Source organism: Molossus molossus, unplaced genomic scaffold (assembly GCF_014108415.1).
Source record: "Molossus molossus isolate mMolMol1 unplaced genomic scaffold, mMolMol1.p scaffold_m16_p_11, whole genome shotgun sequence".
In the NCBI taxonomy this organism is placed as follows: Eukaryota; Metazoa; Chordata; class Mammalia; order Chiroptera; family Molossidae; genus Molossus; species Molossus molossus.
The window spans coordinates 70,919,414-70,945,531 of NW_023425346.1; the positions used below are offsets into that span (position 1 = coordinate 70,919,414).

General features: G+C 41.9%; 1 protein-coding gene across 1 annotated transcript in view; it reads left to right on the forward strand.

Moving 5' to 3' along the window:
• Nucleotides 1–26,118, forward strand: part of CCDC141 (coiled-coil domain containing 141) — a 192,770-nt gene that overhangs the window by 129,646 nt on the left and 37,006 nt on the right. The window contains exons 10-13 of the mRNA XM_036254760.1: nt 13,071–13,212; nt 14,921–15,040; nt 16,743–16,934; nt 22,548–22,727. Coding sequence (XP_036110653.1) covers nt 13,071–13,212; nt 14,921–15,040; nt 16,743–16,934; nt 22,548–22,727 — 634 coding nt within the window. The remainder of the gene's footprint in view (nt 1–13,070; nt 13,213–14,920; nt 15,041–16,742; nt 16,935–22,547; nt 22,728–26,118) is intronic.

Genomic DNA, 26,118 nt, shown 5'->3' on the forward strand with positions numbered 1-26,118 from the left:
TCTTTTCTGCTCTGATGCTTTGCTGCATGGCTTAGAAGGATCTGTTGAATTGTGGTCAACAGTCATTCTGAGCACAGCATTGCTCAGCCAGAAGTGAGGCCATATTCTGAGCCTGAGGACCTGGAGATGGTCCTCATTAGACGCGTTCTCTCCATGCGGTTCTGGGGAGGGCAGAGGGAAAGGACAGAAAAGAAGCCGAGCTTCAGTTCTCAGTGCTCTTCATAGCTCCATGGGATGTCTTCCCTCTTAATTCACGAGCCTGGAACCTGCCCTTTCTTTTTTCCTTTCTAGAAAAAAAACAAAGTACCAGAATTCCCTTTCATTGATGACTTTGGTAGCTCACCGAGCAAAACCCCCAAATAATAGGTGACATTGTTAATAATAATAGTGGCTCACAGGTATTGAGGGTCCACCATGTGCCAGGCATGTGCCAAGAGCTTTAGGAACAGTATCTCTTTAATCCTCACAGCAACTCTGCAAGGCGCATACTGTTAATGTTCCACTTTTACAAGTAACTGAGACACAGAGAGGTTAAGCAACTTGCAAAAGGTCACACAGCCAGTTAGTGGCAGATCCAGAATTTGAATCCAAGTTAATGAGCCCTAGACCCCATGCTCTTCACCAGTGTGATAGGGCTGGTTATTTTCATGAGCACATTTGCTGAGTGTATCGATGTGGGGCTAGAGTTGAAGATAGAGAAGAAACCTGAGAAACAAAGAAAAGAAAATGAGAAAGTACGAGAAAGAACAGGGATTGGAAGACAAAAGTGATGGCAGAGCAGATGGTGATATGGATATAGGCAAGGAAGAAATGAAGGCAGGGCTTACATTTTGACAGAGAGCCAAAAAGATTTGTGCCAATGGGTTAAGTTCAGTTTTTTATCTTCCATATTTACAGTTTCCTTGAAGCTCACAAGCATTCAATTTGAGGAACAATGAGATAGGTTAAATGTGATAAAGTTATTATATTTCTGTTTTTGTTCTGTTCTATGTTAGATGTGTTTAAATGTGTTGATTTGGTAAGTTTGTATTTAGGGAATTTTCCTTCCAGAAGACAGTGTGAATCCAGACAGAGATATTTAACCAGGGTTTGTGATGGTTGCTATGGGACCATACAAAGCCAAGATCAGAAGTGATCCAAGGTCTTCCAGCAGTAGCCAAAAAAGCGGAGGCTATGAGAAGGGCCAATGATTCTCTTCTTTGAAAACTAACAATTACAATCACAGCTACTACAGTAGTTTTACTACAGTCAAGTTTCTTGGCTTTATCTCCACTCCGTATGCATCAAGTAACATGTGCTCTTGGTTCCGGGAATCCCAGTGTCCCCTTGTCTGGCCCCAAAATGTGATACAAGAGCTGCTCCCTTCCCCTTCCGGCCAATGGTGAAGTCTTCCGGGATGTATAAGTGTGGAGATACCTACGGGTGGCACAGACACTTGTGCCTGGAGGCAGGGTACTTGTTGGACACTGAGCTGAGTCGTGAGTCATGTGTGACTGGATTAAGTAGTGAGGTCTCCAGTTATAAGTGGGCAGTGGTCCCATGTGGGTTTAGCAGGTGGGTCTCCACGCACCGAGAGATGCTACTTCTCTGTTCAGGCTACACTTTCCTTGTTGTGGCCTTGGGAGCTCTCCTTTCACACACAGGTAGATCAGGAGGTGCCAAACCCTCTTCCCAGACCTCTGGAGATCTGTCTCTAGTACAGTGTTCCAGATACTCTAAGTGCCTTGGCCTCCCTGAAGTCTGATCTCTGACCCCTCAACTCAGGACGACCTCTGGGCTCTGTCTGGGTCCTACCTCCCTGAGCTTTGGTCTGGACATCACCTTCCAGGCATTAAACTGATGCATTTGTAAGTTCACCTCATTCATTTCCCGTCTCTCGGGGAATCACTGTCCTATGCCGTTTGTTGTTCAATGTCTGAAAACCATTGGTTCATACATTTTGTATATATTCTAGTAGTTTACGGTGTGAGGGTAAATCCAGTGTTGGCTTCTTGTCCAGAAACCGAGGTTCCCTACTCAGTTTGATGCTTAACTCCTGAAATTGGGAAGCTGGTCATCATTTATTACTGCTAAACTTGATCCTGTGTACTCTAATCAGTAATGCTTTATTTTTAATACTTAAACATCAGAGAAAAGCTTTTATTTTATATTACAGCCTATCTTCAGGGTGTTAGTGACTGTTTTTGGCCATGTTTACTTACTTAGCTAATCTCATTTTTAATCCTGTCTTTGCTCTTTCTAGTCTTAATTTATATATATATATATATATATATATATATATATATATATATATAGTTTTTCAAAGAGGCATCTATAGTTCTATTCTTCAGGCTGCAGTAAAAGCAAGAATTAGGGACCATTTCAAGAAACTTTAATCAATGGTTAGGTAACTGGGTTTAAAAATAATTCCTACTATGGTTTCTCTCAATGTCCTAGATATATGAATTTCTATAGCAGTTCCAAGGTATGTGGTTGCCCTGAGATTTCACAATATTTTAAAAACAAATACTATTTTCATTTTTGCAGGAGGAACTGAAGGCAAAATGAAATTGTTATTTGGCAAAGGACATTTTTGATTCGGAAGGTAGAGGTAGAATAGAAATCCATCAAAAACGGAATTGAAATGCATTAGACTCTCAGTTGCAAACCAGAGCCGTGTGTGGCTCCTGCCGGCAACCCCCCACCTGGGACCTGCCTCCCTTCCTCAGCAAATGATTAATCTGTTCAGTGACCTGAGTCGCCATCCCAGGAAAGAAACAGAACCTTCGAAGGAGTTCTCATGTTGCAGCCACTGCTGGAGGGAAGTAGAGTTTAGATTGGTGGCAATGGGAATAAATGTCAGTTTCCACATCACAGTGGCTTCCCAGGCTTCTAAATGACAACCCCACTACTAGGGCACAAAACACCCAGCTTCCCGGAACCAGACGTCTGAACACTGGTGTAGATAAGAAACTTAAGACTTACTGTCAAAGGAGTTTTATTTCATGCATTTTGAAATAATGCATGACTTTTAAACCTGACTTCTATGAACCTCTTTTTCCTCATCTGTAAAATAGGGATATACATTTCATAGAGGTTTGAGTGTTTTTTGTTGTTGTTCTTGTGTCGTTTTGTTTTGATATGTTTGTTGATTTGAGAGAAGGGGGAATGGGGATAGAGAGAGACAGAGAGGGAAGAAGAGAAAAACATCAATCTGTTGTCTCCCATATACTCCCAAACAGGGGATTGAACCTGCAACGTAGGTATGTGGCCTGACCGAGAATCGAACCTGCAACCTTTTGGTGTACAGAATGATTCTCTAACCAACTGAGCCACTGGCCAGTGTTGTTGTCATTGTTTTTTAAATCAAATGAGATAACATCACTCTTGGCACATAGACAGTGCCCATTAAACAGTTGATTCACTTATATATATATATTTTTTACTTTCTATACAAAGAGCTTTACTTTTAACAAAAAATTTTTTTATCCTCACCCGAGGACATTTTTTTGCATTTATCTTCAGATAGAGTGGGAGGGAGAGAGGGGGTAAGAGAGGGAGAGAAACATCGATGTGAGAGAGACACATCAGTTGGTTCCCACCCACACGACCCCAACAGGAGCCGGTGACAAACTGCAATTGAGGTACATGCCCTTAGCGGGAACCTAACACAGGACTCTCTGGTCCGCGGGATGATGCTCTAACCTCTGAACCAAACATGCCAGGGTGTATACAAAGAGTTTTAAAAGCTAACAAATACTGAGTCACATGGTTGTTTCAAATGATTACAATAGACTCAGCTACATCAAGTCATATTCATTTTTACCAACTGGGGAAGGTTATATTTGAAACAGGGCAGATAAACATTTATCTTATAGTACTAAAAGGCAGAATTTAGTATTGAGGCAGGTAGGAAATTCAGAGACTCTTAAATCTGTTTTTCCCCCTGTTAATAAAATAACAGAACTTCAGAAGTTCACTTTATCTGAGATTAAGCTTCCCAGGAAATCTGAGACCTTCGTCATTATTGTTTTGTAATTACTACCTCATTAGGAACGGGTCCATCCTGGAATCAAACACCTTTGAAGTTGGAGCAGCCTCACAAAGAAATAATGGTTATTTAAATGTTTTCTTGCCTTTTCAATTTCCTCCCTATAATTTGGTGATAATTCTGAGCCATTAAGTAGTTTATTATCTTTGCAGAATATATCTGTCACAATCTAAATACATTTTAATTTGCAGGACATTTTGTGCATTGTTTGTACTCAGTTATGATGTAAGCGACCTATAATAGTACGTGATAATGGTCCCACGCAGACCGACAGTGAAGCTGAGGGTGCCTGGCTCCCGGCTCCTGGCCCGCCTGACCTCTTCCTGGGCCTCACTTGGCATCACCTTTGAGCACCGAATCTAAAGATAGACCATAGATGGCCTGCTACCAAGCAGAATTCTGCATTTATTCACCTGCAGAAAACTGTAGTGATGGGAAGTGCTGGTTCGGAGACCTTGTGTGAGGGTGAAGTTTTCCATAATCGGATGGAAATGAGAGACCCCTCTGTTGGTCAGTGTAGGTACCACTTCAGAACTCAAAGACGTGCACACCCAGCAAAACCAGGTCACCTTGTGACGTATGCATTTGCCTTTTTCTATTTACTAAAATTAACTGAAGATTTACAAGTAAATTTGCTTCAGTATTGACTCAATTTCTATCCCTGCAGAAAAGGCAGTACCATTTTTTATCCTTCTTTGTGGTGAATTTAAGCTGTCAATGTCCAAACCTGTAGCGAATTTTTGTAAGAGTTTATTTGAACCAAACTGATGACATATTCTGAGGAGCAAGATCCCAAGTGCTCTGGAGAAGGACCGTTTGCAGCTTCTCTTATGCATTTGGAATTAAGGAGGCAACGTGAAGAAGATTGCATGAAGGCGGGAGAAAGCAAGTGGCGACTGAATTACAGATGAGCTAAGATTATTTGAACAAAGGGTCTGAAAGGGTAGTTCACAAAGTAGAAGGAAGGGTCTCAAAAGAGGCATCTCAAAGGCATGTTAACCTAGATGCACAGAAACAATGGACAGGGCTTGCTTAAGGCAAAGATAAACCCTTTGCTAAAGAAATTATATGCCTGGCAACTACCCACCATGACCTGCCCATTTGGGAATTTATGATCAGTTCATCCTGTGAGGTTACTTTCCATGGAACCCCCCTTTTGTCCACAAAGCATATAAAATACCTCATCCTGATTGACTGTTTGGCTTTGGCATCACTTTAAGTGTTATCTGTTTTCAACTAACACTTAGTATTACTTTCTTAATGTTAATTCTTCATACTTCCATATTTTACAGAAAAGTAAAAACAGGAGTTAATTGGGATTTTGCGTTCTCTTTCCAGGATTGTCATTTATGTTGATTACCACTACTTTCCTTGGTTGATATTGTGGGTGATTGTGAACACAACATGGTCTATTTCTTTATTCCAAAAATATTATCGAGCATCTTTTGTGAATCAGGCGCTCCCAAGCATAACGTTGTGATCAGCAAAATGTCTGTCCTCATGCTGCTTATATTCTGGTAGGAAGAAGCAGCCACCTAACAAATAAGCCCCCACAGAATGCTCTGAATGCCCCCTGAGTACCATGAAACAGTTAAGAGTGAACTGGGGCAGAGAGGGCTGTGGGGAGGGGACCGTCTGACACTCAGTCAGGGAAGGTTCTTTAGGTTCTAACATTGAGGAGAAGGAGCTACCGTGCAGAGAGCTGGGAGATGAGGCTCCAGGCAGCACAAGGGCAAAGGCTAACAGAGGACAGCGTGGCTGGAGCAGTGGGTGACAAGGGGGTGGGCAAAGACAACGTCGGAGTTAGGTGGAAGTGAGACCGTTCAAGTGGTCATTAGCAAGAATAACAAACGCTTGTGTACGTTCTAATAACAAATTTAATCCTCAGAACCACTCTGTGATCTCAGTACTACTGTGATTACTGTCCCTGTCTTGCCGAGGAGGACACGAGGGCACAGAGAGGTTCAGTAACTTGCCCGCTACCTGCGCGGGCAGCGAGAGGCGGAGGGCTGATGCAGGTCTGAGCCGCGGCGTCAGGTGGCCGGCTCTCTGTCTTTTTGTTCCTTTCCTTCAGCTCTAATCAATACCAGGGAGCCGGGCCACTGAGTGAGCATGGATTCTTGTTCATTCCAGTGTGCTTTAAAGGTACTCCATCTACCTTCTAGTTTCAAGTCAGGTCTCACCTTCCCTGAAAGTTTTTCTTTCTTTCCGTTTATTTAAAAATGTATCAAGTGTGCATAGACGCATCTAATATGACACGTCAGCACCAGGCTTCAAGGGCAAATATATATATAAACCTGGCATCGGAGTTCCAGAACCTTCCTAACAGCCAGTTGGGGATGATATGTCAAGGGAGTGGCTCTAGGCACCCGGCAGTCATGGGGCCCTGGGTGCTGGGGCACCTTTCTGAGAAGGGACACACGTGCCCACGCACCGACCAGGACAGGACAAGTGAGGGAGTGAGATGTGAGAGCCACTGTTGAATTTCGTAGTCTACGGCGGGTGGAGGCTCTACGTTCTCCAGCCAAGATAAACGGAATCAGTTTGCACCACACAATACTTTCTGAATTCCCTGTATTGGTCCGCTCTGTCTCACGGCTTCACTTTTTATTCTGTGATCTTCTGAATCATCCCTTAGTTGTTTGACTTGTGATATCATTTCCTTATCTGGACCATGAAATCACTTTGTAGGGCTGAAACTATGTTCCTCAGCCTAGTTTTTACACATTAGGTGACTTGATTTGAAGTGTCAGCTGACTTGGTACGGCATCAAAGGAAGACATCTATCATAGTAAAAACATTTTTAAAAAATCTCATGTGGAAAGCAAACAAAAACATTCCCCATCCTCTAACAAAGCCAAACAAAGAAACAAAAACAGAAATTTCCTTTGCCTAATAGAGTCGTTTATAGTTGCATTTTACAAGTATTCCGCTGAGCATTTAAGAACTTAAAATAGCTGTTCAAAAAAAAAAAAAAACAAAGTTTGATGATGCATTAGATGGTAAATGTCAGATACTGAAATTTAGGAAATGACAAAGTTGAGTTCTTATGACACTGTTAACTCAGCCACTTTCCAAATATTTTCATGTCTCTATTAAGTTGTTCTTTTCGGAGGTTGAGTAAATGTCATGCCTGCAGTCTGGGCTTGTTCCCATTGTCCAGGCTTTCATCATTCTGAAGCTCTTAGTCTGAAAGGACCCAGAGTTCACACTTTCCGTTAATATAGGAGTAACTAGACTAGGCTCTTGTAAAATATCTAGGACCCCCCCATTACAATTTGAACGTATTAATTCATGATGGTGATGTGAAGTGGCGAAGACCCCGGAGCACGAAGGTCTGGACCTACGGAGTCTGCAGAGGAAGCCTGGCTGAGGGGCAGAACAGAAATCTCTGCCTTGGGGAACTAAGGAGGAGTTGTCTCAGACTAGAGGGTTGGGGGAGAAAAGAACACAGAAAAGGGAGAGACAGGGAGAAACATGTTTATGAATACAGTGCTCGTCACCGTTCTGTTTCCAATAGTGTGAATCTGAAATCACCTGAATGTTCCCAGAAAGCTGCGAAAGGTTTTAATATTTTAAGGGCAAGCACATGATGAACTATTCTAAGCCCACCTCAAAGCTGTGTGCTTTGAGGAATACTTAGGGACAGAGAGAGGCCTCACAATGTAATGTGAGCAAGTGAAAGGTAGATCCCAGCTACATACCTGGCATCACACAATCCTTGTGGGGAGAGGGGGGCAAGGACTGCAAACAGAGACATTTTTTGGAAGGAACTACATTAAAATCTATGTTTCTATTTTCCCAATGACCTTTGATGAGAATATCTGCCTGTTTAGTTCTTGCTGTGCCCCTTTTATCTGAGGATTTATGTCATCAAGCATGAAACATTTTTAGCACTTGTGTCGTTCAGTATTGATTTCCACTGTGCTCTTCTCCTGTGACTCCTCGTAGGGTGTTGGAGCCTCTCAGTCTGTCTTTCAGTCTCTGAACGCTCCTATTTCCATTCCTTTCGCTCTTCATGTTGTGTTCTCAGTGAATCCTTCCGACTCATTTTCTCTGTTGTTAATTGTCCCTTTGTTTTCATTCATTGATTGCTAACTCATTTGTTTGATATCCAATGTTGTTTTTATTTCTGATTATTTTTGTTCCAGAGGTTCTTGTTCTTTTATTATGGGTGTTGGGTTTTCCTTTATCTCTCTGATGATCTCAGGTGTATTTCTGGTCAAGTCATCTTCAGGTTGTTCTGCTTATTTTCACTTCAGGTAGAGTACACTTATCTGTCTGTTGTTCAGTGTCTTTTCTTTTTTTGTGGTACGTGCCTCTAGCGGGAACTGAACCCGGGACGCTCTGGTCCACAGACCGACGCTCAACCGCTGAGCCAAACTGGCCAGGGCCTCAGTGTCTTTTCTTAGGGTGTATTTGCTTCATGTGTTTTGAAATTTTAGATTGTACTCTCATCTAGAGTGGGAAGTGTTGTTTGTTTTCTGGCCTTATTTTCCTCGTTTTGTTCTTTCCTCTTTGTTCTTTCGTCCTTAACAGCTTTGCAGTGACTTCCACCTGAACGCAGAGCGTCCCCAAGCCAGACTCAGTCTTCTGTCGTTTGACCAGGGTCACACCAGGTCCCGATGAGACACAGCGGCTCTCAGGGCCGCGCGACGAGAGTCACGTGGGGACGGAGGGTGGTCCCTGCCTGCCCTGCTCTGATGTCTTTGCCCCAACAGCCCTTGGCTCCAGCATGTTTCAACCGCCTTTTCCAAGGAGAACTCCGTCCCTGGCACTATTCCAGGCCGCATCCTGGCGTGGTAGCCTTCCTGCAGGTCTCCGTGGCCATGGGAGTGGAGCTGGTGGCCATCTCTGCAGGGACCTGTGCCAGAACCAGGAGCAGGGAGGCTTCGGCCCACCACTGCTCTGTTTCTGCGTCGCTGCGTGTGTGTTACAGGTGTGCGTGTGTGTGTGTGTGTGTGTGTGTGATATTTGTTTAGTAGGAAGGGAGTCCCGATATGTATAACTTAAGTCAGAAAAAAAATATTTGCTTCCTCAGTTGGATGGCACTGTTTCAAAGTAGATATGAAAACCAGAGAAAGACTGTTGTTTTCTCCAAAATAAAGAAGATTATAAACATGAGGGGACACTGTTTGGGTCCCTGTCAAAAGAAGCAGCAAACTAAAGATAAGGCAGATCTATATTTCTTCCGTTTTCAGAGTGTAATTTGTCCACGGACAGAGAGAAACACGCGATCAGCTGACTCTTTCCGATGTGAGAGAGTGAGCTGTCAGGCGCGTGCCATCTGCTCCAGCTCCTCGTCCAGATGGGCTGCCGATGGTGATTTATGAAAGGGTTAGAAGCAACTTGCCATCCCCTGGAAAGAATCATTACAACACATTAACATTGGGGTTGGCTCCTTTCCCCCAACCCCAGTTTGTGACACATGCAAACATAGGGCAACTGCGTCCCCACAGCAGATAGAACAATCTGTTTGTGAGCCAGAAGTCAACATGCCTCCACTCTTAGAGGGGAAAAAAAAATCAATCATCTTTCTTCCCCCTTCCCTCTCCTCCACTGGCTCAATGAACAAGGGAGAAAATGCTCCCATGATGGAGTTTCTAACAAATGTCTGACAAAAGCCTTCAGTCCATTATCTCTGAGTGGCTGTGATGCTTGGAGAAGTCAAAGTCAACATCAAGAATAATCTGATGAACCTCACCCTCACGTACAGGCAGGTACCATCTAATCCATTCTGACAGAGAAAGCGCAAAGTTCAGTCAGTATTTCCAATGAAACTAGAGCCACAGACCCTGCGACCTGGCCGTCTGGTCCACTGCCCCCCACCCCGCCCCGCCCCAGTGAGGCAGCACCTGAACAGTGTGGCCTCAGAATCAGAGCAAAAGGACAGGGCGCGCCTTTCAGCGAGTTTCTGTCATTCATTCCTAGTTCTTACCCCATCATTTCTTTAATATGATTGTGGAGTAATAGGACTTGTTCCTGGGTGGATGGACATCTATTCATTTATTTTCAGCTCATGTAAGAATTGCGGGCAGAAAGTGAGGTCATATTTGTCCTTTGATCAAACCATCTGCTTTGCAGGCGCTGAGAAAATTCCCAATGAGCATGTTATACAAGTTTTAAAACGTTTGGACTGTTGAAAGGAAAAGTGTGCAATCAGTGTGTAAAGTTCCTAACTAACAGTGATGGAATCAGGGCGGGGTGTAACCTGCGGACAGGTTCTCACTGAGAAGGCAGAGAGAGGGCGTGGCCCTGGGGTCAGGAGTGTGACGGACAGAGCACAAGTGGCCAATCAGGGAGAGGGAAGAGATTCATGCCAGAACAGACTGAGACAATCCAGCTGAGGCTTAGAGAGAGGAAAACAGGGGCTGGCCAGCGTAGGCGAGATAACAGGGAGTTTCTCACACGGAGGAAGGGGTCTGAGCCTCAGTAAGAGGAGCACACACAGTGATCAGGCAGTAATGCACAGGGACACATGGCAATTCCGTGCGACCCTCTAAGGCTTTCTGATAGAGGAGGAAATGCCAGTCTACGTAACTATAAATGCTAAACCATCAAAGAAGAATCGGGGAAGTCTTCAGATGGCCTAAAACTTCTATAAGTGGGCAAAGAGCAAAGTCATCCTTGTTTGGAAACTGTTATGCAGTCAGTGACGGTCTGTGCATGTGTACTTCTTCCTTAAATCTGTCTTCTCTTCCCTGAAATATCGATCAAAGTGTATTTTATATCATCCGAAAACATTCATTAACCTAATACTTACAAGGCTACGTGCTCAGGGCTGCAGAGATATATGAAAGAAAAGAATGTTGCTCTTTCCCTTAGAGAAGTTATAATGCGATGGACTTACATGATAAGGCAGAAATCGCCACATAATGAGACCAAATCTCCGAGTATGTTCCTTCCAAAGACAGAAAGAGAGCGATCCTATTGGGTGGGTGGTATCAAGACGCCAAGTGTAAGCTGCTCACCAGCATTCTTTTTGCAGAAGAAATGCTCGCTGTTTCCCTGTTTCCTTCCTCTGGCTTCCTCTAGTGGCCACTTCGAAAACTAAGACAGGAAGCCAGCCAGTTTCAAAAGAGCGTGTCAGCCAGGCTAACCCTGTGTCCGTCACACTCAACTCCAGGAGGAGGAACATTTTAAAGGAAGAGTACCCTCAGCCCTCTATCATGAGTCACAGACCCGGGAAAGGTACCATGAGGTGGTCAAGGGTGTGGACTCTGAAATCGGATAAACGGTTTAAAATCCCAGCTCCGTCAGTTCACTGTGACCGGGGCGAGCTACTGAGCTTTTCTGTCCCTCAGTTTGCTCATCTGCAAAGGGGAGATGACAGTTACACCCAGATCATAGGGTGGTTATGAGAATTATAAAAGAGATGACTTAAAACATTAAACCTGGTGACTTGTCACAGTAAGTACTCGATCATTGTGTTTAGAAAGGGTTTACCCATTTATTTCACAAACTTGGTTCTCCGTACTGTGAACCAAGTGCTGACTCACTTTTTCTTTTTTGTTTATCTTTCTCATTTCAGATTTGAATTATACTATAGAAAACTTGGAACCTATAAGACATAGGACAATTGAGCTGTTAAATGCTTTTTTAGCATATAATGTCCCAAAGTCTAAATCCTAGTTAAAATATGATGAGCATTACCAGCACACTGCTTTTATGGAATTTGTGAACTTAGTGTATCAAAAGAATTATATTGAAAACTCACCTGATTTCTTGATTATACTCTTCACTGTCGTTGAGTTATTAAAATTCAAAAAGGATTGTTTTAAGTGCAGTGTCTGTGGAGCACTATGCATCAGGAATAAAATACTCCCCTCGCTCACGGAATCTTCTCTGGGACTCAGGAGGCACCCACAGTATGCACTTGAATCCCATGCTCATTGGACTAGACTCTCCAGCTGCCTGAGGGACGCCACCTCTCCAGCAGCCTCATTGTCATTCTGGTGACCTTGCTTTACCTCTCAGTCCTTCAGGATCTTGCCCTCATTTCATTACTCATTAAATTCACTTCTTACAGAGTCATAAATTAATTATTTCAGGTAAAACTACTGAAATCTGTACCTCATTCCAAGATCTTTTTTTTAACTCCGGGTAGTTAAATTGAAGAGTTATCATGTTAATCTTTATTGGTATTTGAAGGAAATGATTGACGGGAAATTAAAGACTTCAGCTTCTTAGGAGGGGCTCTGTCTTAGGAACAGGTTGAAAAGTTCGAGTGCTCATCCCATCGTGAAAGTTTTTGCACTGGCTTGCTTTGCTGGTAGGCTTAACTTGGAAATGATTAGGAAACTTGCTGATCTATCTTTAGACTGGAGCAAATGGGGTCCACCTCTCGGTTTATTGGCTATTTTAAAGCATGTTCATTTCATGAGCGCTCGTGTTCCTTTCCTGTTTCTCAGGAGGCCAGCACAGGTAAAGAATGGCAATGTGAGGTTCGGTTTCTTTTTTATGAACAAGTACGTTCGATTCCTAACTGTTGGTGACAACTTGGTTTTCTTCTAATGAATGCAGCCTTGAGCGTTCATGATCATCGAGAACAAGGTCCGTAGTGTTACATCAATATTGTACCCTCTTGGATGAGTAAATGTTTTGTTAATTGGCTGATCCACATTTCTATTCAAAGAGCTTCTTTAGATAAGTGAAGCTTTAAAAAACAAAAACAAAAACAAAAACAAACCAGGAAAACTGTTGTCAATCACACTGTGCTTTTTGTCATAAGGTCCTTAAAATATCTTAGAGAAATATTAAAAAGTAAACATTTAGAGTAGATTAGACCTGGTTGTACAACCCATAAGTCATCTGTTTCCTCAGGGACTGACTGACATAAACAAAGGAACATAATTTGGTTTTGCTCTTTGCTGTACTAGGACGATAGCTTCTTAACTTCGATTATTCTAAAGCCTGAAGCCTGGTAACTTTTATCAACTCATACCTCTCATAAAAGAGCAAATCTATTTTCAATGCTCCCTGTTCCTGGGGCTGCTGTATGGGGTGCTGTATGAACTAACAGCTGGCTTGTTCCCTTCAGCTCTCGGGTGACCGGCGTCCATGAGATGATGGGGTGCATTCAGAGACGAGTGGACCACCTGACCGGACAGTGTTCTGCGCACAAGGAATTTGCTCTTAAGAAACAACAATTAGCCGCCTCAGTGGAAAGCTACCTAAGGAAGGTAGTTTCATAAAAATGCATCCTCCTTAAGCTATGACTTAGATGAACTCCTTATTAGGTGACAATAGATGGTGTGGTAATCGCAGCCTGTGGGCCTAGGAGAATCGGGTGTGTCTCCTTAGTCGTCTCTCACAGTCCACGTTAGGTTGTACAGTAGAACAGAATAGACTTGCAATTCGCTGTTGCTCATCAACCATCCCTGCCTCAGGATGACAAAGCGATGTGTGCAATCCTACTTGCCTTCCAGCGCTGAACACACACACACACACACACACACACACACACATGAAGGCAGTGCTGTCTGTGCAGAGCCATGTTCACTGAACCATGTGAGCGTTTTGGTGGTGTCCTTGAGTTACACGATTTTCTGCATGGTTCCGACACGCACACGTTCTAGTTAACACGGTACTATACAGCATTACAACAAGAGGACATTCGAGAGGTACCAAAAATGATGAGTTGCAGGGGTTCCACGAGTAAACTGCCATTATGGTGTTTTATTGGATTAGGCCAGTGCTGTGGACATGGTCATTCTGAACACGAGCACACGCGTGGGAACCCTCTCTGCAGAGTGAGCAGAATGGCCTGGCACGGGGGAATTTTATTTTCTATTTTCAAAAGGAATAAAACCAGGCAGCTACTATTTCACTAAATAAAAAAGCACTTATCTATAGGTGGGATATATAGCAGAAACCAACATCTCAATGACATTGATGCTAATGAACCTTGTCTCAGATTTTTAATGACGTTTTCCTTCAGGACAATGAATTCATATGCCTGACTTAAACAAGTAGATCAGTAGCCTTTACAAGAGAGGTTATTAGATAACCATGTTTCTATTTAAATGGCCTCCCCACCTGTTATTGGTCCAGAAACTTGGACATTTGAGCCTTGTTCTGATGCCGGGGTCCAGGGAGATTCCGAATGTGGCGGCAGCTGTGTGACCACATTCCCTGGCCCTGGAGAGTCGAGCTGTGGTGGTGGTGGGAAACACAGGAACACCAACAGCTGTGGCTGTCATCTTACTGACAGCTCAGAACCATGTCACTCTGGGAAGCAGGACTCCAGTTAGATGATGGCAATATCTTGAATGGAATAGAACCTTTGAACTTCACTTTGTTCATTGATTCATGTGTACTGAGGATCAAATATTGTCTTTTACATCCATCAATGAAATCGCCCAAGTATGTTCCTGTGTTTTATTATCATATGTACAGGGTTTGGTGCTGCCCCAGTTACCCCAGTCCTAAAAATAGCAACCCATAAAGTGATCTGATACCCATGCTCTAGACCTCTACTTCAAAATGTGTCTGTGAATTGGGGCCCATTCAACGTACAGTGGGTGATTATGAGTTAATTTACCAGATAAATACATCTCTGCTGCTGTGTTGGCAAGTACATTATCCTCTGTAGATAATACGGATAATAAATTCTTAGAGGGCATGGATGATTGCTTTTATCTCATTGCTAATATTAAAAGAAATATTTTGAAACATGTACCCTCTATTGGTGGATCAGTAGTATTACTTCATAGGAAGAACAGCATTATTGATTCAAATGTCAAATTCTAAAACTATTTAAAATATTTTGAGATTAATGTTGATATATATTAAAGTACAATGGGAACGTAGAGAGTAGTATTTAGCTTCTCTATGCATACATATATGTGAATACATATTACTAAGGCTGTAATATATTCTTTCCTAAAGGTGGAAATGTCAATTCAGGAAATTAGTCCAGTACTTTGCAATGCAATGGATGTCGGTTCCAGCCTTCCTGAGTCAGAGGAGGTTTTGTGTAAATATTTGGAACTAGATATCCAAGCTAAGGTAAATGCAGTAAGAATCATGATCATGGTTATGATTTTGTAAAGATGATTTCTCTATATTCAGTAAGTTACAAAACTTACTCCTAGTTCTCCGGAGGGTTGCAATTCTAAACTAATATTGTGGCAAATAATGACTTAGAAAACTCCTACTCTTATGTGTGTCTGAAGTATTTTTATTTACATGTGCACTTGCTGGGGGGATTTGAGCTCACTGAAACTCAGCTTTCTAACCTGATATTAAACACTCATTTGTCCCCTTTTCCTGGACTGAGAAATGTTAGCTAATCCTTTTGGGGTGCCCGAGGAGGCAGGGAGAGTGCTTTGATAAGACTGTGATTTTCTGCTAGAGTAGGTTACAAAAGAAAATTACCACAAGCAACATTCGTTAATACAAGATTCCAAGATGCAAATCTTGTTTGCACACTAAGCCTTCAGAGACAGAAATTGCCCTCCTCTCCCTGGTACCTTGTCTATCCCCTTCACCCCCTCACATGGCGCTTAGGTTCAAATACCCCTGCTAGCAGCCCCGCAGCTGCACCGGGTCCCAGCCTGCCCACCCCCCACCCCCGCCCCTGTGTTTAGGAAAGTGAGTCACGTGTCCCCCTGGTGTCAAAGGCAGCAGGAAGTGGCCACGCCGCCCCATCAGTTCTCAGCAGAATAGTCCCCTTCACAGAGTCACCCCCACCCCCACTCACAGATACATCCATGTTTTAAATGAGGGATTTCGAATTTATTATTTAAAATGTTTAAAATAAAATGTGTCAGAATTCATGTTTTATTCCAGTTTTTTAGAATGAAGGAAGACATTGCGTGGGAGAAGCTCCCTGCTCCCTCCTTCCCCGAGTGCTGTCTGGCAGCAGCACCCATATATTAGAATTGCCGTCATTCAATGGAGGACGGGGTAACCATACTAAATACAAGTCGGGAAGCCATCCCTTCTTGCTGCAAATGAGAATGAAGCTTTTTTCTTTCATTTTTGCTTAATTCCTAGCTTGGTATCACATGAGATTTTATATGGCTTTCTATGGCAATTGTATATGTAATTCCTGTAATACCTACTCATTCATTTCATCAGTGGTGAGATTCACATGCCAGAAACTGCACTCAAAATAAAACATAACAGAGCAACCCCAGGCTGAGCCATTCACTGACTTTTTCGGCTATTTTGACCTCGTATGTAACGCTTCCCCTACATGTGCTTAAACATCCTTCTAGACAGCAATTCAAATAAGACTGCATAAGTGAAATGTCATTTTTATACATTAAAAAACAAGTAAACAATTTTTATAAACGTGACATCTTGTATATAACAAAATTAATTTAATAATATGTAACAGCTATTGTTAATTTCAAAAATAATTCTGTTCCAGTGTTTAATGATTTTGTTTAAATAATTTTAAATGTTTCTACCATTTTGTTTTACCACCTTGCAGACCAAACACCTTTACTTTGATTTTTAACACAGAATTTAGAGTGCTCTATATAAGAGGTGTAGCTGATAGAGTGAAGGACTAATTTGAGGTGGTTTTCATTTTAAGACACTTTTTAAAAAAAAGTTTGAAAGTTGTGCCTTCCTTTTATTGAGGAGACTCTTGGTACAAGTTCAATTAATAATCGTAATAGATGGATGTGCAGCAGGTAATGAAATGTGAATGTTCATGATCCCCTGTCAGCTCCTGACCCTCTGTGCTTTGCTTTCACAGGAAGCATCACATGAATTAGAAGCAGCTGCAAAACTTGTGACAGAGAAAAATGAATTTGAACCTGATGAAGTGGCATCGCTTTCTTCTAAAGCTAAATGGCTAGAGGAAGAATTAAATATACTTGGCCAAAGCATCAGCTCCAGGTCACAAGTCCTGCAAACCTATGTGTCATTTCTAAAGTCATCAGAGGAGGTACAGTACCTGTGGGCTGGCCTTTCTCGGTGGCTTCTGCTCGTCTTCCTGTGTTCGGTGGGGATGGCAGCCCTGGTGGGCTGGTCCCCACCCCCCACCCCAGTGCACGTACTCACTTATAGGCCCTTTCTTCACCGAGGCACCATACAAAACTAAAGCAGTAAGTCGTTTTACTAAAACATGTATGTGTAGCTATACACACAAATAAGCAAAGTATTTGTGTTGGAACACTTTTTACTTTGGCCCATAATTATTCACACTAGCTGTCCTGAACATGGAACAAAATTATTTAAAAATAAGTCATCTTCTCAATCATAGGTCTCTTTGACTAAGCAATGATTCATGTAAATTTCACGTGGTTCATTAAAAAATTTACAGAATCCGAAATTATGGGCTTTTGGGTCCATTCTTCGATCTGTCTTGTTTGATGCCTTTTAACAAGTTGCTTCAGAGAGCTTCTTCGAAGGCACTGTTTCGACAGGGTTGTACTACAAAATCTGTAAAATTCCCTCCAGTGGACTAGGATTCCATCTTGCAAAGGTCCTAGTTTCTAGAAGATGATGTTAGTATTAGAAAAGTGCTAGGTTCCTACCTGATTTAACTCTGGTCCCAGTGCATCCAGGCGCACGCGGATCCCCCTCCTGTCAAGGAGGCAGGCCCTGGGCTAGTGGGAGGTAGAGCCAGCAGGGTCACGCAGGGGTAAAGCCACCCAAAGTTGAGCAGCGCACCAGATCTCCATTTTCTCACTCCCACCCTCCCAACACCTCAGCCTACCTCCCACCCTCCTCATCCGGCCTCCCCGCATTTCCTCTGTCAGCTCCCGGTCTATGACATTCTGAAGCCTAGCCCCTCTGGAGGAAGGCCATGACCAGTCCCTTCCAGCAAGTCTCAGGTAACCGCCACCTCCTCTCTACATCTCTACTCCACCTTCTGTCATTTCTGTCACTTAGCCCCCAGTTTTCCTGGTTCCGCAGAAGTATTGAAACTGACAGGACTCTCCTGTCGATGAACATCTTTACTCAGAATTTGAAACGGTGGCAAAGGTACAAAGAAGTGTTTGCTTTCTGCATCCTTATTGCTTCTGGGTTAGTACCTACTTCCATGGTCCACACCAGCCCCTGGGGGTTTGCGTGTAGGGCGGAAACCTGGCCTTTGCAAACAGCTTTCTCAGCAGAACCCATTCCTTTCATCTTCCCAGCTTCCTCTTGCTCTGTCTCCTGTACGGCAGAGCTTCTGCCCTCATCCGGCAGTGGGTCACCGTCCCTCTCCTCCCCAGCAGGTTTTCCTTCTTCCCTCAGCAGCTCATGGTTTCTCCTTTGCTTTCTCTTCTCCATGCCCTCAGCTTCCTGCCTTCCACCCTGGCAAGCCCTGCCCATTCCCAGTACCAGACCAACCAACCCTCTGTTTACTCGGCCTTTCCCTCCAAGCTTCCAGGCGCTCTCTCCTGCAGAGTCACGCAACTGTGCTGACTGGCGCTGTTACAAATGTGTGGGTCTCTGCCTCAGCTGGGTCCCCCATATGCTCCCTATTGGCATCCAGTCAGTAGCAATTTTTAAACATCTTAACCCCAGTTTCCACACTTAATCTCAGCTGATGCCCTTACCTCACATGTGACAAAAAAGAAAAAGAGGTCACTGAGCCTAATTGCCTCGACTTCCACACCAATAGATACATCCACCCCTCCTTCGCTGTCGCCAATAAAATGAAGTCCCTACTTCTGTCCAGCACTAATAGACAATTATCCCTCCTGTATGTTCCCACATCCTTCAGAATCCAGCTCCACCAGTTTCCTCTAATGTTTGAAATTTGCTCCTTCCATGACTCCCTTTCCTTTGGTCTGCAGCTGTGCCAGCGGGTCTTGCCTTCATGAAGGCAACCACTCTGTAGTTTTCTTCCCTTCACATCTGGACTTTGGCCATGGGAGGATGACCTTTCTTATCTCTACTTGCTCATCTTCCCCAGGCTTCATCCCACAGCAGTTTAGTGTATTGCCTTTGTAATCCTGCCACCTGCCACCTCGTCACTCTACGGAAAATGTCCTTATAAGCTACTTGTTGATTGATAAATAAAATGATCTATTTTTAGTCTTCATCCTGCTTAATCTCTCAGCTAGTTATTCTTACCGCATTTGGCTTTAAAAACACACACACCCTAGATTTATTGAGGTATAATTTATCTAGCATACAATGAATCTGTTTTGGAGTACAGTGATCTTTATTATATTTATTGGGTGGTGCAACCGTCACTGTACTCTGATGTTAGTAAAGTTCCATCACCCCAAAAACAGCCTGGTGCACTTTTTCAGTCAGTCTGGGTTTTCACCCCCAGCCTCAGGCAAGCACTGGTCTGCTCTCTGTCTCTATAGATTTGCCTCATTTGGCTACTTCATATGAGTGGAATCGCTGTCTACTTCTCTGTCAGTTCCTTTTTCTTGTTTGTAGTTCAGTCCTCTGTTCCTGAAGTATGGTGGGTCCGAGAGTTCTTGCCTGTGCTCTCTCTTTTGCACATTTGACACACTTTCCCTATAAAAATTACACCTCCCTCTATGATTTCAGTTCACCAATGACCCCCAAACCATCCCTCAGCCCCAACACTTCTGAGCTCCAGACTAATGTTTCCAACTTCCTGTCACGCTAAGTACCTATGTATCCTGTGGGCTCCTGAAACGCCACAAAACACAACTGGTTTCCTCCCTCAGACACGTTTACCCTCCGTGCTTTGGCACTGGGTTAATGGCCCCACCATCTTTCAGAAGTTTCACGTCTCTCAGGGTGTACTTGAGATTTTTATTCCTGACTTTTTTGAATCCTTACAACACCTCTATGTTTAGTTACTAAAGTCCCCATTTTACAAATGAGGAGAACTGAGGCCCTGAGAAGTTGGGTATACAAGATTAAACAGCTATTAATCATTAAAGCTGAAATTTAATCCCCTATCTCCTCTCTTTTGTTTTCCCCTATTTCAAAAGCCATGCACTCGGCCAGTATGGCTCAGTGGTTGAGCGTTGACCCATGCACCAATTGGTCACCAGTTCGATTCCTGGTCAGGGCCCATGCCCAGGTTGTGGGCCCGATCCCCAGTAGGGAACATGCGGGAGGCGGCCAATTGATGTTCTCTCTCATCGATGTTTCTCTCTCTCCCTCTCCCTTTCTCTCTCTCTAAAATCAATAAAGGAAAAAAAATTAAAAAAAAAAAAAATGGCCATGCTCTCCTATGCCTGTCTATAGGGACAACCTAAAAGATTTCTAAAGTCCCTCCTCTCCATTTGCACCATTCCTTCCTCTGTTCAGGTCCTCATCCTCTCTTGTCAAGCTTAGAGAAGTTGCCTCTGCTTTTTCTCTCTGCCTCTTATAGTTCTCCCCTCGCTCTTCCCTTAAAGAAATGGTCATTCTAAAGCAAATTTAATCCTGTTACCTTCTAAAATTCAGGCAACTTGATAAATGTAATTTGTGAAGCAAGCTGTAAATAACTTACCAAAAATGGATAAAGTATTAAAGTTTATCATTAAATTGCTCAAAAAATAAACTAGTACAGATTCAAGGGGATTCCTATAATGACATCATTCTCACTTGCATTCAAGGAGGCTTTTGGGAACAGTTGGAAAAGGCAGATGAGTTAAAGCTTATCTTTTGAGTATTGCATGTACCTGACAGCTCATCAACTTCACACCCCAGCCTGTACTGCACAGTCCCATTGAAGTACTGACAGTTCTCATGCTGATTCTGAGTCACTGAGTTATCAGTTGTTTCAAACTAATAAGAATGTGTCACATCGTGTTGGTTACAGTAGACAATGAGTTGAAACCCGTGGGCCGGTTTTATCCCAGCACAATGATCCCTCTAGCCTCTTACCACTCAGCTTGTACAGCCTGAGCTTCACCCACAAAGATCATTTATCAAGCCCCGAACCAGCCAGTATTTTCACATTTGTGCCTCATACATATTATTCCTTCCACCTGGGATCCCTTTCTTCTACTTCCTTTCACTCTGGACAATTCTGGAAGACCCAGATCAAATGTCACCTCTATTTACTCAACATAGAATTGGTGGTCCCTCCACACTCTTCCCATAACATTGTGTGTATATTGTCCTTGTGTTGTAATAACTTCTTTTGGTTATCTTTCTTCTAAAACTATCTTTGGGAATCCAAGGAAATAAATGCTAATTCTTACTAGGAAATCTTAGAAGACTCCATGGAGGAGGTGGCATTTTAATTAGCTCATGAAGGATGAGTAGGAGCACAAAATTGAGAAAAGATCATTCTAGGCTGAGGAAACAAGCTTCAGCAAAACAGGGCCCTGAATAAACAGAATATGAGAAATGAGAAGGACACTTCTATTCCTGACTGCTGTTTGCCTGCTCTTTTATTAACTCCATTTAAATTAAGAATGTTGTTAAAATCTTTAAAATACAGTGACTAACCACGGCCTGAAGTTTCTCACCTTGTTTAGATTGATTTTAGTAGTTATGAGCTCTTTGAGTCTTGTCCTATTGGCCATTGAGTATAGTTTGAAATGCACAAAAACTTGTGTCAAATTTTTCTACTATTTCTACATCAGCCAATTGCTTGTTCACTGTTAGTTCTATAGGCACATTTGATTTTATATAAGCTCTTCCCAAAGAAAGTGATGGAAAATAATCTAGTACTACTTACGTTGATTAGCAAATGAAAAAAATATAATTTGAAGGAGGTCAAGTAATATACCTCAGTAAGATTAGTTCATGGGCCCTGGCTGGTTTGGCTCAGCGGTTAGAGCATTGGCCTATGGTCCAGAGAGATCCAGGTTTGGTTCCCGCTAAGGGCAAGTACCTCAGTTGCAGTTTGTCCTCGGCCCTGGGTGGGTTGTGTGGGTGCTGACCACTTGATGTGTCCCTTTCACGTTGACGTTTCTCTCTCTCTCTCTCTCTCCCCCTCCCACTCTATCTGAACAAAATATCGAAAAATGTCCTCGGGTGAGGATTAAAAAAAAAGATTAGTACATGGAAGCAGTTTAATGCTAATACTTGTACAGAAAATTAGTAATTATTTGTACTCTTTTTCGGGTTTATCACTGATTCAAAGCAAATTGTGACGTACTAATAATTTTTCAGACACATTTTTTTCTTATTTTCTTGATTACATACATATATATGTATGTATGCGTGTGATGGCCTTCTTCTAAATTATAAAACAGCTTTAAATCAAACCACACCAGTATTTGACATAAATTGTCCCCAATTGCAGAACATACATATACATAAAATATATAAAAGTGATTTGCATTACAGTAAGTAGGTCTTACAGGTAATAAACTGGTTAGTTCAATTTACTACCCAGTGGTGGTCCAGTCTGTAAACAACCTAGATAGATGTTCATATCTTTTTAATAAATTAACAATATTTAATAATTATTTAAGCAATTCTGGCCCTGGCCATTGTGGCTCAGTTGGTTGAAGCATTGTCTTGTACACCAAAAGGTTGTGCATTTGATGTTCAATTCCTGGTCATGGGACATACGTATGTTTCAGGTTCAGTCCCTGGTTGGGGTGCATAAGAGAGGCAATCGGTGGATGTGTTTCTCCCACACCAATGGCTCTCTCTCTCCTCCCTTCCCTCCCTCTCCCCTCTCTTGTAGGTAGAGGAGCAGTGTCGGAGCCTGGAGGAGTTTTACCAAACTGAAAGCCTGCGGAAGGAGGAGGACACGGCTGAAGCCAAGCGTCGTTCGGACTCGGCCGAGAAGCAATGGCAGCTCTTTTTAAAGAGGAGTTTTTCAGTTCAAGACCTAGGGCTCGAGTTCCTTAATTTAATAAACGTGGTGAGAATGACATTATGTCAGTTACACCTCCTGCCAGGATTGATTGTCAAAGTCAAAATCATAAATTCAAAAGTTCAGCTATCAGTTCATCAGCAGTATGGGTTTAGAAAGTTTTTAGCTTCATTCAACCCAGAGCAGTGCTGAAGCCCATATGTCTATGTGTATTTAGTCCTAGACTTGTTGTAAGTGTATAACATGAGGCCTATTTTAACTATCTGGAAGAAAGAGTGACTATAATCCAAATGCATGTTTTTATTATTACATAGAAGTTCACCCAAAAGTTCTAAGTTATGTTGAGAGCATGCAACAAGGTCCTTACAGAATTTCCAATGGCTCAAGTCAGTGTCTAGGATGAATCTTCATGTTGAAGAATGTCTTACTATAGCAGATCTTTCTATAGAGAAGCTCCATTATATTTAGAACTATACCCCAAACTTCAGTTGTCTACTTATATCTGTTAAATAGTCTAGAACTCTTATATCGACCTCTGATCCATACAAAGTTCTCTACAGAAGTCTTAAAAGATGGCTAGTCCACTCCTACTTCAGTACCTCAAGTATCTTCCTCATGAAACTATTCATCCCATTGTTAGAAAACACCAGTTGCTAGAAAATATTTTTTTAAATGTTAAGTCAAATCTGACTTCATATCAGGTCCTAACTCTGTAGCCACACGGAGCAGGGGAAGTAAATGTATTTGATTTCTCTTACACATGAAAGTCCTTCAGACATTGAAAATAGTTGTTGTATCTGATCTGCGTCTTTTCTGCAGCCAACCTGATGCAAATCCTTTCTATTTTCTGTGAGGCCGATTTCTTTCTCTCTCCATCCCTGTACTCCCAGAAATTTTATGGTTTGTCAAAATCATTTATAAAATGTAACCAAAAAGTAAAGTACAACTTTAACACAGAGTACAAGAAAGTGAACATCATTCTTTACTAATGAGACCCAAGATTATGCATGAATTTTTAGCAATGATTTCACTTTGCTGGTTCGTATTAAGATGTGATTGACTGAAACTCCCATGCATTTTTATTACAATTCCTGCCAAGCTAGGTCTCTCCCACTTTATATCTGTGTCAGCTATGTATCTTTTACATACACGTGTGGGTCATTATAATTATTCATATTTAATGTCATTTTGTTCATCTTCACCCATGATTCCATCTTGTCCAACTAAGTTTGGATCTGCTATCTAGTACCTTAACCATCTCTCCTGGGTTTAATTCTATATCTGCCTAACAGCCTGTCAATTGCTTTAAAATAATTTGGCAGAAATCAGCTTGGCTCATAGTGACCAAGGGATTCTTTCCAGAGTGCTCACAAACTGCTTGATCAACGATGAACTTACTGCACTGGTTTGCATTGTAAGGCCTTTCCAATCTGTAAACGATGCAGCCCACCCTTCCCCCACCCCCTCTGAAAGCCAAAGCAGGTTTTTTCTCTAATTTTCTGGCTCTTCTCCTATTTTCTGTAGACTTGCAAAGATAAGTGAGATCTACAATTTTCTCAGTACTCTGAGATATGATTAATCTCAGTCTGGAGCCTGAGCTCATTTGGAAGAATTAGGTTCTGTCTAACTACCCTCATCTACCTCCAGCAGCTTTCTCTCTCTCTTTCCTGTTTCTTAGCTCAAGACCTAGGGCTTGAGTTCCTTAATTTAATAAATATGTGAGAATGGTGTTATCTTCTTTGTTTCAACTTTTGTTATTTGAAGGCCATTCTTGTTCAATTTACGTGGAAACGAAATATACATGAAACAGTTCTAATATATCTTATACATCTTTAGCATCAGAGGAAACTTTCTCAGCAGTTTGCCCATGTGCTTATGTTATACAGGTGCTTGTTGTAAAAATAATTAAGTTATTTTTCATTTGGAACATCTATCTATCTCTCTATCCATCATCTATTTACCCTTTACATTTTTACTTTGTTCAGTAATATTCTTCCACCTCTTGACTGTAATTCTGTAATTTGCACATGATCATGAGAGAATTCAAGTATTTGCAAACTGCATTTTTTTTTTTGTGCCTATTTATTACTAGCTTCATTTCAGAAATTTTTTTTTTTTCAATTCTGAAGTTTCCATTTGGTTCTTTTAAAAAAAAATTAGATTTTAATTGCTGATGAAATTCTCTTTCTTGTCCTCTACCTTTGCTATACTTTTTAAACCATATTAATCGTGGGCATTTTAAAGTGTGTGTCAGCTAATTTCACATCTGGATGTGGTGTTGTTTCTATTGCCCACCTTTTCTCTTGCTTTCTGGTGATGTAGTCCTGTCTTGGCAGGACTCGCGAACATTGATCAAACATCAGGCATCATGTTGAAAAAATACATCCTTGACCCTAAGCTCCTTACCACTCTCATATAATAACTAGATTCTTCCTTATTGATAAGAATTATGCTCCACATAATAGTTAACTTCATTGGCTCAGCGACATTCTGAGATAGGACATTGCTGGTAAAGCACGTGAAACACATTTTTGTTCTCTTCATATCTTTTGGACCATTAGGCTTTTAAACAAACATTATTGTTGAAATGTGGTGACCAGCTGGGCTGCTCAGAGCGGAGCACACCCTGGCATTTTCCGCTGAGTGTTCTGCTCTCAATTGGGTTGTCGTGGCTCATATTTTCAAGCTGGAAATTAAAAATTTTTCAGTTCATCTAAAAATCATCAAGATTGGAGAAACCAACTTAAATGAGAAATCTGGCAGATATCTTGATGAAAGTGCCAATTTACAAATTTCTAGCAGTAAACACCAAGAATGCTATCTGGGATACTGCCTTCCTGTTATCAAGGTATCGGGAAAGCAAGATATCAGAAGACCATGCATTGTGTCTGAATTTTAGGTAATTCATTGTGTCTGAAAAATAGATAATTTAGTGCCCTCTTAGGCATTTTTTCATGCCCTTACACACTAGAATGAATAGTGTGTTTACTAACTAGATCTCTGGGAGATTATTTAATCTTCCTGAGAGGTCAAAATGCTTAAGTCTGCCAAATACATAATCACTCTTTTTGGATCCTTCCAGCTAGACATCAACAAACCGTGCTACAGCTCTCCCCTTTCCGGACCTCACTCAGACCATAACACCCTGCTGATTGTACTTATCATTGGCATGCTGCAAGTTCCAAGCTTACATTAAACTATATGTTACATTTTGATTAATAATGTCTTAATAACATGTGAAAGATACCCTACCTTTATTTATAGCATAGATAAAAATTGATTTGGCCTGTTGTCTAGTAGCTTTCATAATATTTAGCATCTTGTTCATCATAATTGCAGAATAAATAATTGTATTTCTAGATCCCTAAATTCATGGGCACAATCTCATTTAGAACCTACAATTATATTTTCACAACTAATTGGCTTTTTATAATGTCTA